At 40.4% G+C, this 19,662-nt stretch overlaps 1 protein-coding gene across 4 annotated transcripts; it reads right to left on the reverse strand.

Annotated features, from left to right (window-relative positions):
* Positions 1 to 11,884, reverse strand: TCEANC (transcription elongation factor A N-terminal and central domain containing). Of its 4 annotated transcripts, none has more exons than XM_064708425.1 (3): positions 11,760 to 11,805; positions 9,339 to 9,440; positions 1 to 1,321 (listed from the first exon to the last, which is right to left on the reverse strand). In XM_064708425.1, exons 2-3 carry the CDS (start codon positions 9,349 to 9,351, stop codon positions 231 to 233), a joined length of 1,104 nt encoding a protein of 367 aa, XP_064564495.1. In that variant the 5' UTR covers positions 9,352 to 9,440; positions 11,760 to 11,805; the 3' UTR covers positions 1 to 230. The 4 variants fall into 4 exon arrangements, with proteins under 4 accessions (XP_064564495.1, XP_064564485.1, XP_064564475.1 ...); XM_064708415.1 differs by having other exon boundaries at positions 11,484 to 11,796; XM_064708405.1 differs by lacking the exon at positions 9,339 to 9,440 and having other exon boundaries at positions 11,760 to 11,884.
* Between the last annotated feature and the right edge of the window lie 7,778 nt (positions 11,885 to 19,662).

A 19,662-nucleotide genomic window follows, 5' to 3' on the forward strand; every position in this document is an offset into this window, starting at 1 on the left:
ACCATTTTTTTCCTTTTACCCTTTATTTCTTTACATATTTATATTACTTAAAAATATGTGAAATCCATTCAAGCCCGCTTTAAAAATACATTAGCAGGTTTTTAAAACTGATTTTGCAGTTTTTAGTGGCAGTACCCACACAGCATCAGCACAGAATTTAAAATTACAGAGTTTCAACAGAGGTAAGTTGTCACACACCTTTCCAAGCCCTTTATTATAGAGGGACAGCATTACAAACAAATCCATCTGCTGTGGTACCACTGTTCTCCACATCCATTACAAATAACGTACGTCAACATTTGTTCATCTGGGTTTGTGTTTCTCACCCAAACTGGAAGGAAGAGAGTTCCCCTGGCAATCATAGTGACAGTGCAATCAAATTTTTCACAGCGCCTGCACTTTATTTTGTTTGTCTGTGTGCCATTAATCACCTGTGGAAGCTGATGTTCCTGAACAGACGATTTTGTGTACAGAGCCCTGAGCTGCTTCAGTTCATCACTGGCCATTTCCATCACTGTCATCTCAGCAAAAGCCTTTGGGCTCAAAGTTCCTGAAAAAAGGTTATGCTTTAAGTGGCAACTTTTAGGGTTCTTAAGGTTAGAGATTTTACTTCTGATGCAATTTTTATACTTTTTATCATTTTTAGCATGAAGAGCAAAAATATGTTTTTCAATTTCTTTAGCTAACTCTAGCCATTTAACAGTTTCTTCTTCATCCTTGGCAGAACCAATCAAAGCTTTGTAAAGAAGATCCACACATTTACACCTCAGAGCTCTCATCAGATCCTGCTGCAGACTGGCTTCGCTAACAACAGATTCAGAATCTTCATCAACACTGTGTTGTTCCTCAGAAGAAGAATGCTGATTAATACTGCCTTCTGCATTGCTATGTACCACATTTTTAACAGTCTGTGATGGGACCAAAGTGTTGGAATTAGTACCATCTAACGCCTCCTGCTGACATGGTCCTTCAGACAGCAACTGCTCTCTAGGAACTACACTGAGATGCTCAATTTCTTCTTTCACATCCACAGAAACGGACTTTTTAACTTGCAATGACTGAGCACAGTTATTCTTGTAAAGTGTTTTCCACCTTGACAATAACTGCTTTGCTTTCTTTTTCAACTCTCCTGAAGGGCAGCTCTTGAGTACTCTATATACAGCCTTGGTAACTTCTGTCCCCTGGAGATATTCTACAGTCATATCAACATCTGCAAGTTCTTTAAGATGGTCCTCAATATCTTGCAAATTGTTCTCAGACAGCAGTGTTTCAATACAATGGGCTCTGTGTACAATATCTTTCAGATCAGGCATTTTTAAACCTAGAAACAAACAAAAAGATCATCACCTTTCCAACAATTACAACATTAATTCACCTTCTGTATATTCACACAAGATGTTCTTTTCATTTTTTTACTATTTTACACTATTTTGTTTGTATATATCACTGGGTTTCCCACCATTTTCTTAAAAACACCATTCTGGTTCCTACATGTCCCTCAACTGTTCACTTGCTATACAAGAAGAGATCATCTCTTTCAGGAGTTTCTCCTTACAGCTATCAGAGAAGCAAGTCAGAGTCTGAGGTCCCATTGCTGCCCTTCCCCTTGCTAGCTCTGGCATCACATTACAGGTGGATTATCAAGATGGGGCAGCTCAAAAACAATGACACCTGCAGTGTTTCAAAACACTGACATCTACAAACTTTGAAAATTCTCAAAGGTCCCTCTATATTTTCTTGCAGCTGTAGCATTATTAAAGCATGCTCCCATAGTCTCACACATAAAGGAAAATCAAAGGGGCTCTTCAGAATGCAGAATCTCATGGTTTCAATAGTATTTCCTTTTGATTCCTTTTCATTAAGCCCTTTGATTAAAAAATGTTCAGTGCATTGTTACTGAAAATTCACATGCAAAAAATAATTTTATATTCCTAACAGTATTCATCTTCTTGCTGAAAAGGAGAATCAAATGTAGAATGCAGAAAGGAATGGTGTGTTCTAAGTGTTGTGTTCTTTTCCACAGTTAGTCTTCTAAGTTTATGCACAAAATCCTTGTTTTGTCTGAAATTGCATCCATCCTGATTCTACTCCAGAAAAACTCCTCTGCCTGACAGAGACAAGGCTAGCTACACACATTCCTATGGGAAGAAGTCACAAGCTGATTACTTGCAGCATCAATGTTTCCATGATGAACACTCCTGAGAACAGGGGTAGGGAAGGGACAAGAGATACAGCTGGGTAATTTATACACTGTTGTTTCTATGACCACCACCAGCTAACTTGTCTTTACATGACCAAAACAAGTTCAACCTTTAGGTAGGACCTCAGAGCTCCACAAAAGAGAAGAACAGAGAGGATAAGACTTCATTTTTTTCTATAGGAACAGAACCAACCCATCCTCCAGAGTAAATGTTCTGAGCATTCCCTTAAGCTGTATTTAAACACTTGTCTTACATTCTGAAGTCCTGCAAAACCTCAATAATGGCGATTTCAAAAACCAATTTATTACTCAAGAAGTTTCAAACTCAGAGAAACAAGATGCCGTTTTCACAGTCTTAAGCTGAGCCCTTGGCATCATCGTACTAAAAAGAATGTCAGTGCATCCACTCCTCTGTTCTGCTACAGGAACACAGAGGCTGTGAACAGAAGGAAGAGCTTTGTCATGTAGGAGAGCCAAGATAAAGCAAGAACAGTTCCCTGTTTCCAGAGTACCGAGAGGAAGAAACTTGAAATTACTGATGCCGTGGTAATACTGCAGTGTATTTTCTAGCCAAAGCTCACTGGGAACCCAAGTATAGCAAGCCTGAGTCCTTCCCTGCTCAGACTCCTGTTCTTTGAACTCTGATGTTTGTTATAAATCAGATAGAACAGTAAGTTGGGAGAAGTCTCAAAACCTTTTAAAGAGAATGCAAATGTATCACAGAAATCAAGCTGCAATTCCAAATGGCAAATTATTCTACCACTTGAGGGAGCTGTGGCATAGCAAACCCATGGAATCTTGTGAAATGTGAATGAAAAACTCCAGCCTCTGAAGAAAAGAGATAAAATGATTACGCTATGAACTTTAGTAGACTTCACATTTTTAAGGTACATGTTTGCCTAATTTTGGCAAACAAACCATGCAGAATCCATAGATGCTGGGATACAGACAGGAGGGAAAGAGTATATCCCTTATCCAGTTACTGTCTGTATGCTGTGCTTTGATTTTTTTAATTTGGAATTTGACCGCTTTTCTACCTGATTTAATGCAATTTGACAAATGCTGCTGAGCAAATATTTATAAAATTAACTGAATCGAACTCAGTCAGCACTGTTCTGCAGTTCAGCAGTGTTCCTAATTCTAAGAGACAAGAAATCTGAGAAAGACTAGTTTTTTTCCTAAGTTATGAAATGAATCATGCATCTTTGTTAAGGTGGAGCTGTAAGAAAAAGAAAGAACAAATGATAGTGTCACAATTTTGTGCAGTAGAAAACAAACACCCTCAACCCTCCCACAACTGCACAGGGCATTTCAGTTTAGCAGTGACAGAATCACAGAATGGTTAAGGCTGGAAGGGACCTTAAAGAACACCTAGTTCCAACCCCCTGCAATGGGCAGTGATGCCATTTACTAGACTTGGTTGCTCAGAGACCCATCTAACCTGGCCCTGAATACTCCCAAGGATGTGGCAGCCACATCTTCTCTGGGCAACCTGTTCTAGTGCCTCACCACCCTCTGCATAAAGAACTTCTTCCTAATATTTAATATAAATCTGCCCTCTGTCAATCTAAAACCATTCACATTTGGCCTGGCACTATCTACCCATATAAAAAGTCCCTCTCCCTCCTTTTTATAAAGACCCTATGGTACTGGAAAGCCACAGGAAAGCTTCCTCAAAGCCTCCTTTTGTCCAGGCTGACCAAGTCCAGCTCTCTCAGCCTGTCTTCATGGGAGAGGTGCTTCAGCTCTCTGAGCATCTTTGTGGTCCTCCTTTGGTCCTGCTCTAACAAGTCCATGTTTTTCTGGTGCTGGACCCCACAGCTGGATGCAGCACTCCTGGTGGGGTCTCATGAGGGCTAAGTAGAGGGGGAGAATCCCCTCCCTTGACCTGCTGGCTGGGCTGCTTTGGATGCAGCCCAGGGTGCCCCAAGCCCTTCTCTGCAGGGCTGCTCTCAGTGACTTCTTCTCCCAGTCTGTGCTCATGTCTGGGACTGCCCTGACTCAGGTGCAGCACCCTACCCTCGGCCTTGTTGAACCTCAGGAGGTGCTCACAGGCCCAACTCCTCAAGTTTGTCCAGGTTCCCCTGGATGGCATCCTGAGCTGCTGTGGTATCATCTGCAAACTTGCTGAGGGTGCACCAATGCCACTGCCCATGTCACTGATGAAAATATTAAAGGGTGCCAGTCCCATGAGAGTCCCATGGACTCACTCACCACCAGCCTCTACCTGGACATAGAGCCACTGACCACAACTCCCTGGCTGCATCCATCCAGCAACTCCACATCCACTGAATATGAATGAGTCCATCCATAAAACCCATGTCTCTCCAATCTGGAGACAGGGATGTCATGAGGGACTATAACAAAGGCCTTACAGAAGTCTAGATAGATGACAAGGGAAGTCAGTCTTCCCTTGTCAACCCTTGCTATCACTCTATCATAGAATGCCACCAGCTCACTCAGGCATGACTCACCATTAGTAAAGCCATGCTGGCTACCTTGAATTGCCCTCCTGTCTCTTATGTGCCTTAGCACATCTTCCAGAAGGCTTTTCTAGGCACAGAGATGAGCCTCAACAGTCTGTAGTTCCCTGGATCTTTCTTTCTCTCCTTCTTAAAAATGGAAGTGACATTTCCCTTTTTCCAGTCACCAGGGACTTCACCTAACTGCTATGACTTTCCAAATATGCATGAGAACATTAGTTTGAATTCCAAGCTACACTGAAGGTTACAAGGCTCATATTTACAATGAGACTCTGTAATGCTGTGCTGATGAGGCACTTTCTTGCCAAATCATTACAAGCTCTCACTCTGACTGCACGGTATAATGAGTCACTTGTGTGTACAAGAATAAATGATGACAATCAATAAAAAACTTGTAAGCCAGTTTGCTTCAAAAAAAAAAACAACAACAACAAAAAAACAAACCCAAAACAAAACAAACCCATCAGGCTACCTCAGGTTTAACATATGGTGATCCTGTAATAATACCAAGTTGAATCAGAACATTTTTAAACAGTAAAATGACTAAGTAAGAGAAAACCAACAAACAAACAAACAAAAAACACAATCCAGGCCAAGACACTTGCTGTTAAGTGTAAACTCAGTCCCTGGGAAAAACACTGCCCTCTCCAAAAGCATTTGGGATAAATGCTTTGCCTTTGCTTTACACCTTATCTTGTACAAATCCATTGTCCATTTTGTCTTAACCCTGAAAAACCAAGACAAACTCAGAATGCATCCAAGCAAGTGTGCATGAATGTCTCTGAAGGGTGAACACCTGTCCTTTTCTCCCTCATCCCAACCTCCACTGCAGGTGAGATTTTCTCCAAGAAATTCTGTGTAATTGGAAAAAAAATCCAGACCACAGTCCAGATAAGAATCAGAAGACAAGTACTCCTAACATTGTGCCCTGGTGTCCTTTGGGGTAGAGTTAATTTCCTTCACAGTGGCTCGCATGGAGCTGCACTCTGGATTTGTGATGAACACAGGCTGAAAATATGGAGAAGCTTTTATTACTGCTGAGCAGGGCTTACACAGAGCCAAGGCCTTTTCTGCCTTTCCTACTGCCTTGCAGGCAAGGAAGTTGGGGGTGCATGGGAGACTGGGAGGAGAGACACAGCTGGGACAGGTGGCCCCAACTGACCAAAGGATATTCCAGACCATCTGCCATCATGCTCAGTATATAAAGTGGAGGGAAGAAAAAGGAAGGGGGGGGACAGTCAGAGTGATGGAGTTTGTCTTTGCAAGTCTCTGTGACACATGGTAGGCTCTTCTGGAGATGTCTGAACACCTGCCTCCCCCATGGGAAGCAGTGAATGAATTCCTGGTTTTGCTTTGCTTATGTGTGCAGCTTTTACTTTTCCTATTAAACTGTGTTTATCTCAACCCAGGAGTTTTTTGGTTTTTATCCTTCTGATTCTCTCCCCAGTCCTGCTGCTGGGGCTGTGGGGTTTGGGGTTAAACCATGACACAGGGGAATAAATGTTCTGCAAACATTGTGTTAAAAATGTTAATGCTACAGCAGAGATAGTGCATAGCATAGTCCTAGAAACACCAGCTTACTTTGGGCAACCTAAATCCCAGATAAACAATGAAAATTACTGAATGTTATTTTAAATTCAAGAGCCCAAGCAGAAATCAGAGAATTCTCTCGGCCAGCCTCCAATCCCAAAAACATTTCTCCATCCTATCTATAGTGGGAAAGCAGATATCAACAATGTCACCAAGAAACCATTTACTGGAGCTTTTATTTCATCTCAGCAAAAAACAGAGCTCTTCCTGCTTCTCCACAGGACTGCCTCCCATACCTAAAACATTCAGAACTAGAAGTTCATCTTCAGAGAACAGCCACATGAATAAAGCTAAGTGAATACAACGAGAACTGAGGCAATACAACAGTATAATTTCCAGCTGTCCATGGCCACTGACACCTCACTGACCAAGAGTCACCTCTCACTCACAGATCCAGAAGCACTGGAGTACACAGTATTAATATGGAGAAGTAGCTTTGTTCTGCACCTTTTACATCAGTGACTGCTTGAACTACAGCACTCAACTAATCTGGAGCTAAACTGTCTCCACTCTGTGTTTCTCCCAGTGAAATCATTCTCCCACAGCTTTCCTCCCAAATTAGCAAGTTTGAAGAGGAGAGATGGTACAGTGTATCCCATTCATGTGAAGATGCACAGAGTATCCCCTTTTCAAGGCCAATTTTTAATTCTTATTTGGAGTTGCTTCTTCTAGACCCCTCAATGTTTAATTAAATTCTTATATTCTTTAAAAAAATAATTAAACAATCAATAGAGCACATAATGAAATTCTCAAGACTCAGGGATCAATCCCAATGCAGAGCTGTCAGCACATTTTTTCTAGTAAGATCAAACATGCATGGATTTAATGAGATAGGGAAAGCTGTTGTCCTTACCAGACTGCTTAGCCACTGGCTTCATTTGAGACCAGTATGTAAGCCAGAGCTCATGAAAAGGTTCAATATATCACAGCTACACCAGATAAATTGAACCCTGATTTGTTCCATGGCAAAAATAAAATGAGAAAATACTTTACAAATTGAACAGCTACAGCTGTTTTGAGTTCTAAGATGCTCTGCTGATGTTAGAGAGGATGCACATCGCAGCAGACATCACCTTGCTAAGGGCTCCTTTTAATAACTTCATTTACAGTTAAACTGATTCACTCTGGAATATATTTCAGCTTTTCCTATATCCTGTCTTCCTAACCATGTGAATTTTTCTACTGAATGAAGCAGCTAACTACTTGAAACACTGAAAATGTTACAAGCAATGCATTATTCCACTGATATGAAATCTTTATTTTTATTGATATTGTTGACATTGTTAATAAAATTTTATGGAGTTAAAAACAAATTACAAAATTTGCTTTTAACAAGTTACAGGTTACAAGTGTCAGGTGGAGATATTAGCAAACCTCTTCCACAACTGGACAGATATTCAGACTCACAATACATTCTAACACATTATGATTCAGGGGGCAATAATAAAATGTATATATAGTTCTGGGAGATTTGTCATCAGCAGTTTTATTGGCAATTATGTATAAATAAAGTGGGTGTCTAGTTGCTTTAAAATTTGTACCATTTCACATAAAGAAACACTTGCAGGGTTTCTCTAAGGTACAACCAGATTATTTTTCAATATTAACTAACTTTAGTCTAAAATCCATTTCCTAGTTTAGGCACAAGGTCACAGAAACATTCCACAGAGCTCCCTGGTTTTTCAAATTTTCATGACAAAGCCTTGTCAAAGCTGGCAGAGGAATCCCTTTTCTCTCAGCCACTTTCCACTACTTGTCAGTATGAGGTACTAGCTGGGGCTTCAAGCAGGTCAAAAGTCAGGTTTTTGACACACAGGGCACATTTTCTAAACATGAACTCCTATTTTGGCCTCAAGTGACAATAGATAGGAAAAGAAATGTGTTGAATGGAACTTTAGCAGATGACTCAGATGTGCCTTAATGCTGCTACAGTAAGGTTTATCATGAGATTTAGGCTTTTCTGCAGCTGCACACAGTTTTCAATAAACCATACAGTAACTTTAGTGATTATATATTAACAGAGTCTCCTGCAAGCTAAAGAGTACAGCTTATCATCTGCATAAAAATCCACGCTTCTGGAAAATACGGCATTTTCCCAACACATCTCTATCATGAAGAGCAAAACTAAAGCTGAGCCAAGCAGAAAATGCTAATATCAATCCTTTAACATCACCTGCCTCAGTACTGAACCAAAACCTCATTGTGTGAAAGAGTTCTTTGCACTTTATGAAATTACTGCTACGAAATTACTGCTACATTTCCTATTCCTGTTACTTTAACAGTAACAGATTTTAGAACAAAAAAGAACTGTTGTTACATCAGACAGACAACATGAACAATGTTTCACTATTTTCCCACAGCAAGAGGCTACTATAAACATTCTCCCTCACTCAAGAAACATACCTGGCAATAAAAATATGATCTAAGTTGATTTGTGTAATCATTTATTAAATAACTACTTTTATGCAATATAGTTTAGACTCCTAACTGTTCACCTGGATGGATGCAAATGTTCATATCCATATTTCCAATCACTTCAAACAGCAAACTAGCCAAAAAACTTCAGGAAGGCCATGATATCTCCAAGTAGAAGCCAGTTTCTTCAACATACTTTGACTGTATTGCCTTATACAGGTAACAGTTGCAGTCCATTGTAAGTTTTGGTGCTCTTCCAACACCACTGGGATTGTATCACTCAGCTGCTCTGCTCCCTCTATTCAACGTCTGTGCACAAGAAGCATTTGCAACATTGTCTCCCTAAGACTGGGATATCATAATTCGAAATTCCTAGTACACTGAGAGTGGCTTATACACAATGATGCTCTCAGAAGGAAAAAAAATGGGAACCATTCAGCATTTCTTATGAAGCTGTAAGCCTCTAGTCTTCCCATCTTTCCACTGCAGAGAAAATGATTAGGAGTTTACACCTTTTTAAAAAAGGAAAGGTTACAGTGTTATGCACAACATGGCTCCAGCAGCCAGTACTTGAAAAAAAATTCAAACTTTCACATGTTCTATTATAACTACAAAATTGAAAATTCCCTGTTTCCCTATAAAGATGTTACCTTTCATGTTCATTCTTGGCTTTACAGCTTTCCTCCACTATTTTGTAATGTCATCTTAAATTTTTTGTTCATTTACCCAAGGAGAATTATCACTTTTTCAACCTACAGAAAAGAAGAACATGTTGTGAGCTGCAGGTATGACATTGGCTTTTAAGTGGGAGATCTCATCAAACTTTCTTCCATCTAGTTTTTAGTCTCCATAAATGTTGTTTATATCCTTTTGCAGATGTACCTATTTGAAACCTGGACAACCTCAATCTAAACAAAGCTTTCCCGAGGTGGATCACACTTCCTTCTTTCACTGAGCTCTGCACTGGGGCACAGAAGTCCAACTAAACAGACTGTCTTGAAAACAGAAGCCTAAATAAGTAAGTATAAACGTACTTCAGACTTATTTGTCAACAAAGCACATTTGTTAACTTAATACTTCAGAATACAAATATGAATAATTTTGGAGAGAAATAAGCAATGCTTTCTCTTGAAGACATTTCCTTGACAAAATAGCTTTAAAGATTATTCTTTATCACATACAGCTAGCAAGGAATTAAATTCTAGCACACTACAAGCAAAGGTAAATGTTTAGTTTGCAATGTCTTTTTATGGAAAATTGTGCTGACAAATTCATATAAGTAATTTATGAACATGTAAGTAATAAAAACATGCTTTATGAACTTCTGCAAGCTTTTCATCATTTGTCAGATGAACACCATCTTTTCATTGCTTTAACATTAATTTTTTTAGTTAAGTCTTGGCTCTACACTATTTATATTTATCATTCCATTGCTGGGGCCATACTTAGATTAAATATCACTTTTTTGTTGTTTAACAGGTTTTCCACTGAAAAATTATACAACTTTTTTCCTTTAAAAATAAATTCTTTGTATGCAAGAGAGTACATATGCTCTTGAAAAGAACATCCATCCTGAATGGATAAAGTGTATGATTTAAACAAGTGGTATTTGTAAAATATTATTAGTGTCTGCTGACATTCCTTATGCTAAAATATGAACACTTAAAAGTGAAAGTAGATAATTTCATAATACTTTAGAGTCTTGATCAAAGACCCATGATGTACTGGTTCAAGCAAAGGGTCAAATACACTTGAAATGAAATAGATTTTTATATATTTAACTATTAAAATAATACTACATTTAAAAGCATGAACTCTAACTCCTTTCTATATTTAGGCCAGCATACGTCTTATTTCAAGACATCAATGCTGCATGGAGACCAATATAAAAAATACATAAAGAATTCCCATAATAACACCATTACAGGTACCCATCCTGCAGCTTCCAACCCAAGGTCAGCCTCTTCTGTGAGCGGAATTACAGCCACTTTCGATATAAATCAGAAGGGAGGTTACAGTAGCTGGGAGCAGCAGCCCAGCCGTGTGCATTTGGAATCAGCTCACATTCTCTTGGTGCTAAAGCCAGCCACAAGTGACAGCTTGTCTGGCCGAGGCTGGGGGTCAGGCTCATGCCACCAGCGGCTGAGAATCCCCACTGGAACCTCCATCTCGGTCGGCAGCCCACAAAACCCGGGGAGATCAGTCTGCAAATGTGCCCGGAAACCTGGGGAGATCAGCCTGCACATCTGCCCGGAAACCTGGGGAGATCAGCCCGCAAATGTGCCCGGAAACCTGGGGGGATCAGCCTGCAAATGTGCCCGGAAACCCGGGGAGATCAGCCTGCACATCTGCCCGTGTTCGCTTCCCAGGAAACGGGTGGGCCGCACACGCTGTAACTGTGACCCAGAATGCCATGGGCACACTAACTCTGTGGGGTTTTCTCCAAATTCTTCATTAAAACGTCACAAAATCATAGCGTTAATTAGGTTGGAAAAGATCTGAGATCATCGAGTCCAACCTATGACTGAACATCACCTGTCAACCAGACCACGACACCGAGTGCCACGTCCTCAAACACCTCCAGGACCGGTAACTCCACCGCCTCCCTGGGCGGTCCATTCCATCTGATCATCCTGCTAAAGAAATTCTTCCTGATGTCCAAGCTAAACCTCAACCCTGGCTCCTCACACCCGTTCCTGCCACACACCCCCATACCCGTCTAGCTTAATTCTGACAGCGGCGAAATGCTGCCCCGCACAGCCGGGACAGGAGGAACACAGAAAGCACAGCCCTACCTATCAAACCCCCGCTTCTCAGGGCGCTGTTTCCCGTTCCCCTCGGTCCCGAGCGCCAGCCGGTGCTCGCACCGCGCTGAAGGGCAAACCCGGGCTGCGGTGCACCTGGGCCGTTGGCGCCTCCTGCCACTTTTCCCTGGCCTCACCGCCAAGGTAAGGACGGCGGCTCCCCGGGCACTATTGAGGCGGGGAAGCCGCCCTCCTGCTGCCCCCGGCGAAACACACAGCGCTGCTCCCGCAGGGCCCGTGCCCCGGCAGCCGGGCCGGCGCTCTCACCTCCGCCGCGGGGCCCGACATGGCGGCGCCCGCCCGCTTCCTGCTCCGCCGCCATCTCCGGGCGCGGGCGGCTGCGCGCTGCTCCCGCCGCTGCCGGGGCGCCGGCGGACGCCGGGCTGGGCAGCGCCGCTGCGGGAGCGGGCTGTGACGGGAAAGACAAACCACGTCCCGTTGTACCAGTGCGGCCCGCAGGACTAGGGAAGCGATTCTGCCCCTGTACTCGGCACCGCCGAGGCCGCCTTGACTACCGTGCCCACTTCTGGGCGCCTCACTCCAGAGAGGGCACTGAGGTGCTGGAGTGTAGCCATGATATTTTTCTGAAAAATCCTTTCCTTAGGATTTTTTCTCCTGAGAAGCTGAGAGGCCTCAGGAACAAAATCTAAACAATGGTTATCTGCTGCTGTGGAATGCAACAGGTGCATCTGTGATTGGTCTCATTTGGTTGTTTCTAATTAATGGCCAATCACAGTCAGCTGGCTCGGACTCTCTGTCCGAGACGCAAGCCTTTGTTTTTCATTCCTTCTTTTTCTATTCTTAGCTAGCCTTTTGATGAAATCCTTTCTTCTATTCTTTTAGTATAGTTTTAATATAATATATATCATAAATAATAAATCAAGCCTTCTGAAACATGGAGTCAGATCCTCGTCTCTTCCCTCATCCTAAGACCCCTGTGAACACCGTCACACCGGAGCCTGTCTGGAGAAGGGTTGGGAGCACATGTCCGATGGGAAGCGGCCGAGGGAGCGGGGGTTGTTGAGCCGAGAGAAAAGGAGGTTTGGGGGTGACCTTATCACTGTCTGCAACCACCTGACAGGAGATTGTAGCCAGCTGTGGGTCCGCCACTTCCCCCACACAACTAGTGACAGGATGAGAGGATATCACCTCAAGCAGTGCCAGGAGAGGTTTAGTTGGTCATTAGGAAGAATTTCTTCACAGAAGGAGTGACTAGATGTTGGAATGGACTGCCCGAGCAGGTGGCAGTCACCGTCCCTGGAGGTGTTCAGGAAAGTCTGGATGTGGCACTCAGTACCATGATCTGGCTGACAGGGTGGTGGTGCTGGGTCAAGGGTTGGACTTGCTGACCTCAGAGGTCTTTTCCAAGCTAAATGTTCCTGTGATTCTGCTATGGGATGTGAATTCCCTGAGGGCTCCTGTGCTGTCCCCGGGGCTGCCGCAGGATGAAAAATCTCCCGAGAAGGCAGCAGCCATGGAAATAACTTGCTGTCCCATGCAGCCTCCCGTGTGAGGGCACAGTTTCCACGGAGGCTGTCGGCTGTGTTGGGCATGGATCTGGCACATGACGTGGACACCATGATACTGCCCTGTGGCCCCTGTGCAGGGCATGGTTTTCCTTTGGTATCTGTCTGCATGGCTGGGGGAGCCCCACCATGCTCCTCTCAGCCCTAAGATGAATGAAAAGTAAGTGATTTTAAACTTTAACTTCAGTCGTGATATAGTCCTTCCCAAGCAAAATGGCTTGGAGGTAGTGAAAGACACAAGGTAAATGAGTATCAGACCTAAGGCTAACACAGAGCAGCAACAACAACAACAACTTGTAAAACTTCCTATTTTCAATATAGTACCGTGTTACTTTTGTTATAACCAACTAATCTTTTGGATACTAAATGGAGCTATTAATATACACAGAGAAAGAAAATAAATATAAAATTTTACAAGGTTACAGCTTTTTGATATGATGAAGTCTGCTGGAAATGTCTGATTATGCAGTAAATGCCTAAAAGTAAATGTAATTTAGTCAAAGTAAAGGTATTTGTTATTGCCTTTGTTGTAGTGCTTTCCTCTTTTACATGTATTTCCTCTTTCATGTATTTCACATAGATGTTCAAAATGATTTTTTAAGAGATTACTACTTCCAGAATTTTGGCTCTACAGCAAATCTATAGATCATGCTAGGGTGTATACTTTGATACAGTAAAATGCTGGTATGATTTTTTGATACATATTTGTGGCTTTATTCAGTAATGAGGTCTGTGTTGCCCTCTGCTGTCAGTAATCTGATTTTACCTACTTGAAGGCACTAAATATGTTTTGGCAAGAATATAATGTACTGCAGACCTCTTTTTCCTTATTTTGACATAATGAACATCACCATTACTAACCACACAGGAAATGCTCTTGCATTGTTGTATAGGATGTAAAAAAACTAGATAAACAATTTATTAAATTATTGTAGTGAACTGCTTTATCAGTGCTCATCACTGAGTGATCTCAGACCTTTCCTTGCTAGTGCTGCAGTGGTTGCATTATACACTGATTGCTAATGCTGTTCAATTCTTCACTCACAGTGTGCTTGTGCCAGACTGATGAATTCATCAGGGATTGAACATGTGATACAATGAGTAAACTGAATGCCACAGTTTATGAAACAAGAGATCAAGAATTTGAAGCGTGTGTCCAGAAATGGCACAGTAACGTACTAGCGGAACAGGATCAGAACCTTCCAGCTTCAAACCTGGCATGTCATCCAGTGGCCTGTGTTACATATTTTGAAGTATTTCTGCAGCCTACATGTGTCAGCAATTCAGCAGCAGCTCTTATTGCAGTATCCAGGAGTTTGCAGTTTCATTTCAGTTTGGGGCTCCAAGGCTTTAAATGCCAGTTTTGTTTAATCTTTCTGTACCTGTGTGATTATGAGAACAGTACATATTGGATTCCTTATGTCCTCAGCTGAAAGTGCCTTGCCTATTACAGAGGCACAGAGCTCCCTTGACAGGAAGGCAAAACAACCATGGCTTTTTCCTTGTGATTAGCTCTCCTTTGGGATGGGATCAAAACTGGGGATGCCTCTCCTGGAGACTGGTTTCTCACTCAAGGGACTGTTTGAGCATCTCCATTAAATTGTCTTTGATCTAATGAATAAGAGATCATTGTTCCAATTTCCCATTTATAGAACCGATGCAATAATTCTTTCTCAAATATTAAAATTATACATTCAGTAAATGTATAAATATATGTATACATGTGTAATGATATATGTGTATGTCTTTGTATGGTTTTCCAGGATAATATCAGTGCTACTGTAACAGTGATGACTTCCTTGAAACTTCAGTATTTGCTGTGATAAGTATCTGCATTTCTAGAAACATAGGCTTCTATTCAACAGATGGAGATATTCTGCCAGCTGGAAAGTATTGACTATCCAGAAAACTATTTGGAAAAATGTTGGTCCATCATAAGGTTTCTGTAGAGAATAGTATATGCTTCAAATAAGCCTCTGTAATTTGTTTTATTTTTTTCTAAAACAATTGTTCCTTTTAAAGAAAAAAAAACTCTGATAAAACCAAATGCATGGATGTTATTTATTAATAATTTTTTTTTATATTTTTATTTTTTAAATTGTGTTCTATCTTAATGTCATAATAGGACCTATGGCATCCACTTCATGGTCCACCACTGTAATTCTTCTTGAAGAGCTTTCTGCAGTTAAGTGTTTCTTTGTTTAAAGGTTATCCTGTCAATAAGTCTGAATTTGTATTGATTTTAGAGTTCCCAGAGAAAAAGCCAAAATTTAGAAATGCGATTCTTTTTTTGAAAAGTTTCCCTGCCTCTACTAGCAAGTGAAGAAAAAAAAAAAAACCAAAAACCATAATATTAACCATGGAGCAAAGCATTATCATGAAATTAAATTAAATAGGGACCAAAGTGTTTTGAACAGTCATCTCTCTCTATCCTTAGTGATATGCAGAAGGGAATCCTATATAAATGTTGTATTCATAGACTCTGAAAATCCAAGAACTGGGCCGTACTTTGGGACTCAGATTTCATTTCATGAGACCACTTTCAGTCACAGCATTTTAAGTTTGTTGATTCACACAAAGAGTGACTTCTTGGGTGGCTGTTATTTCAAGAGTGACTTTCACATTTTCAGGCTGTGACCCAGTTCTGAGAGGGAGGTGGATGAGGCCCTGGATTTCCTTAGGCTGCTGTTGAACTGATGCAGCTTCTGTGTGATGAGATAAAGGCTCCAGCACTGAGCAGTGGATGAGTTTGAGCAGTAATGCTCCTCATGCTGTTTATTTCCATGGCTTGAGATTCCTGTGCATTTTCTGTAACACTGGAATGTGCTGAATTTAGGATTATGAGGATGATGCACACAAAGTTAACTGGCTACATTGATGAGAAATATTTCCCATGTGTTTCCTGGCTCTTCCTCCTAGCAGGAGTTCCAGTACATGGTGGGAGTATCATACCCCCTGGAAGACCTGAAATTGAATTGCCAGGAGGATTATGAAGAAATTCTTCCAGAGTCAGTGGAGTGTTATGAAGCCATCTGAGTAACTTGCTTAGTTAAGCACTGAAGAATACTTCATTTGAGGGAAATTGAGATAAGCAGCTTCTCTCTGTGTAAGCAAGAAGATAACTACAAAGTGATCCAGTGTTCCAGCACTGCACAGCTTGGTGGACTACAATGCCAGTACAGGAAACATGAGAAAAATATATTGGATCTTTTTCAGTGCAAGTGAGTTTCCAGAAGAAAATGCAGTCACTTTCAGATAATTTTCCTTAGAGGTATTAGCTCATTTGGAGGCACTGACGATATTGATGTAAAGTAGATTGATTATTTTTTCTAATTCCATTACTTGTGGGGACCCACAGTTAATTTTCATATCCCATTTGCTTGCATAGTCACTCAGTATCACAATACTCTTTGCAGCCATCTTTCAATTTAACTCTCTTGAACCATAAAGGCAAACATTTTTATCTTGCTATTCACACCTTCACATGCATTTTCAATAGTGCACATACTTGAGCCAGTCTACAAGTGCCCCCTTGCCTCTACAAAGGGTGACTATTCAAAAATCTTGGCAATTTCAAACAAGACAAAGAAAATTAGGACTCCCATATATTTACATCCTGAGCAGGAAGGTGATGCTACTGATTAACTCACTGTAAGTGAACATGTGGCTTTCTTGAGTACAGTATCTGTTCTAGCATTTTAAAAATCAGCTGTTAACATTATTTAGTTTAGAATAAAATTAGTGCTTGAAGGGAGGATAGTTTTTTGTGGGTTATTTTGAAATATATTGTTTCTGATTACTTTATGGCGTATGTTTCTAATAGATTTTATCATTATTTTGTACCATTTTATCTTATTTGTGACTTCTGTTTTTTTATGGTATTGTATAATTGTAAATTGAGTCACTTTTCAAGTGGGAAGACAAATCCTTGTGCAGTACACAAAAATACCATGAATTAAGATATCAAATATAGCAAGAAAATGTAATACTGCAGTGAGTCAAAGCATGGAGATTACAATAACTGTAATAACCTGCAGTGAATCAAACCCCAGGGATTTAACATTAAACTGCTATCAACATGAAATCAAAGCCAGACTCTGGCTGATTGCTTTATCCACTTAAGTCAGATTTACTGAGTGCTCCCCAGAGGTGTCCAATTCAGCAGGCAGATTTTGGGCACCAAAGTTAAGCACTGTACAGCAGCAGAAAGCAATGGAGCAGGGTGATCAGCTCTGGACAAAGATTTCAAGTGCCTGAATGAGCTGCTAACTTTGCTACTGTCTTTCTAAAGAGCAAACAGCAGAAAAATAAACATGTCAGCTCCTCTACACAACAAAAAAAGTGCCACTTCTGCAGTGAACTGGCAGCAGTGCAAGCACTCCAGGAAGTGATTCTTGGAGCATTTTGACTCCCAAGCTCTTCATGGGAATCATATGAGGGAGAGCTGGAGCCTGGCCCCTGTCAGAACACACCTGAGGAGCTATTTAGTGCTCCTGCAAACCATCCTGGGTGTTGGAGATGCACCATCTTTTCATGGAAGTAAAGGGAAGCATATGAAACAAAAGAATTAAATGCTGTTTTAAGCATGTCTAGAGACATGCTGTTTCCTTTAACTCAGACCTTATTTCTATCAGAATTAGATACACTAATTGTTTATCATATATTGTATTATTTTACATAATGTTTAACTTTGAAATATTTCCCTTTCATTTTAGATGAATTAATCAAACACTCTAAATGTGTGATTGAAGTTAGCTTTTATCTGAGGACCTCAAAGGATCACTTTTTAAATGATTTATCAAATCTGTTGAAAGAGAAGTTTCTGCTCAGGAGTATATCTGAAATAGAAATTGGTATGAGGCAATACAGAAATATTGAGAAATTGAGAGGTTTTCAGAGTATCAGGCTATTAAAAAAATCACTGGATCACAGAAGGCTGAATATTCTCCAGCTTAATATTTTCCAAATAAAAAATTAATAATCAGTTTTCTCAACAGTTGTATAATATATCCTTCCTGGAGATCAGGGGAGGGTCCAAGAGACTGTATGTCTAATTTTGTTGAACCTTTAAAGTCAGGTATTTGAGAGGTTAGTAACTATTCAAATTAGAAATTCTTTTCTATGAAAAATCTTTCACTGTAATGAGCTTTCATGTAACATACGACCAAGTAAATTACTCACACTTCATTGCTATTTACCTTTTCATTAATATATTGTCATGAGTTACAATACCTCCAGTACATGCAGTTGTATGAATCTGTCATTAACAATATACCAATTATGAAGAAAATATGAGCAGCACTTATTGAAAACCTCTCTTAATTATCTTGATCCTTTTGATCCTGAAAAATTGCATGTTGGAATAATTTTTTAATATATAAAATAACATCTAATAGCTGGAAAATGTTTTAAGTTCCTTTCAACTGCAGGTTAAAAGATAACCATCTTTTGGGAACATGCCTCAGCATTTCCATGTATTCACCATGGTCAAAATAAAATGCCTCTGTTAGTTCTTTTGGCAGCTGAAAAAAAGTGATTCAAACCTTTTGTTACAACATTCAAGATTAGATGATCACATCTGCTGAGTAGCTTTTGAAGGATGCAGTATAGATTTGGGCAATTAGCTAGAAGCTTTTTTTTTTCAATAACTTGCAGGCAGGGTAGTCTCCAAAGTGTGTTATCAGACTTGAGAGTTACAAATGATGATATCAAAGTTCAAGCCATTTGATTACAGCATAACTTTAACTTGCTCAAATTCTCCCAGTGCAGTTTCCTTGCTGTCTAAAATAATCAAGCAGATAATGGATTTCACAGTAATGGAAAACTGTCAGGAACATTTTGAGGCATTAATGACTATAGGCATAATATCTCCTTTTACTGTTTTCATCTGAAGGAGAAATATGTAGGGTTTGCCCTTAGCAGTTCCATCTTCAGGATGAATGTTGCAAACAATACCAGTTAATTTGCTGATGCACTGATGTGGTTTATATGACTATCTGTATAGAAGGGATTTATTTTTTTGCTTCTGCAGAAGCTATCTTTGAATTTATCCACAACAAAAAAAGGTTTAAGTTTTTCTATTCAGATCTTATTATGCTGCAATTATGCTATGATGCAAGCTATCTTGTGAATGATAATCCATTGCAAACAAATTTGAAACCACTTCTGCATCTACTACAGAAAGCCTTATGGCAGTTATTGCAGTTAGTTGGTACTGATCTGTGCAAATAATTTTCTTATTCCGTGAAATACAAAATCTTCTTGACTTGACTTTTGGATGGAATTGTGCCACTAAAGTATTAAAGGTCCCAGTGATAATTCATGGTGGGCTATGATTCAACCAACAACAAATAAATATTAGCTCCATATTCATTGTGTTTGCTCTCTGTTGTTTGTGTATTGAGTGAATATCCTTTAGATATCATGCCTTCCACAGGCAGTATCTTTCTATGCCCAGTAACTGCCCATGCAAGAAATGCCCAGGTGCACTTTTTTAGGTGGAATCAGTTTGCTCCACATATATGCATCGTTTGCACTTCAAACACTGCAGCACTCAAGACTGTAATGATTCTTAGGCTTTTTAGTATTTACAGATGCTACATGAGTTATTGCTGTTTGAAGCTAGACACAGGATTTTACTACAG

This window comes from Zonotrichia leucophrys, chromosome 1 (genome assembly GCF_028769735.1).
Source record: "Zonotrichia leucophrys gambelii isolate GWCS_2022_RI chromosome 1, RI_Zleu_2.0, whole genome shotgun sequence".
Lineage (NCBI taxonomy): Eukaryota > Metazoa > Chordata > Aves > Passeriformes > Passerellidae > Zonotrichia > Zonotrichia leucophrys.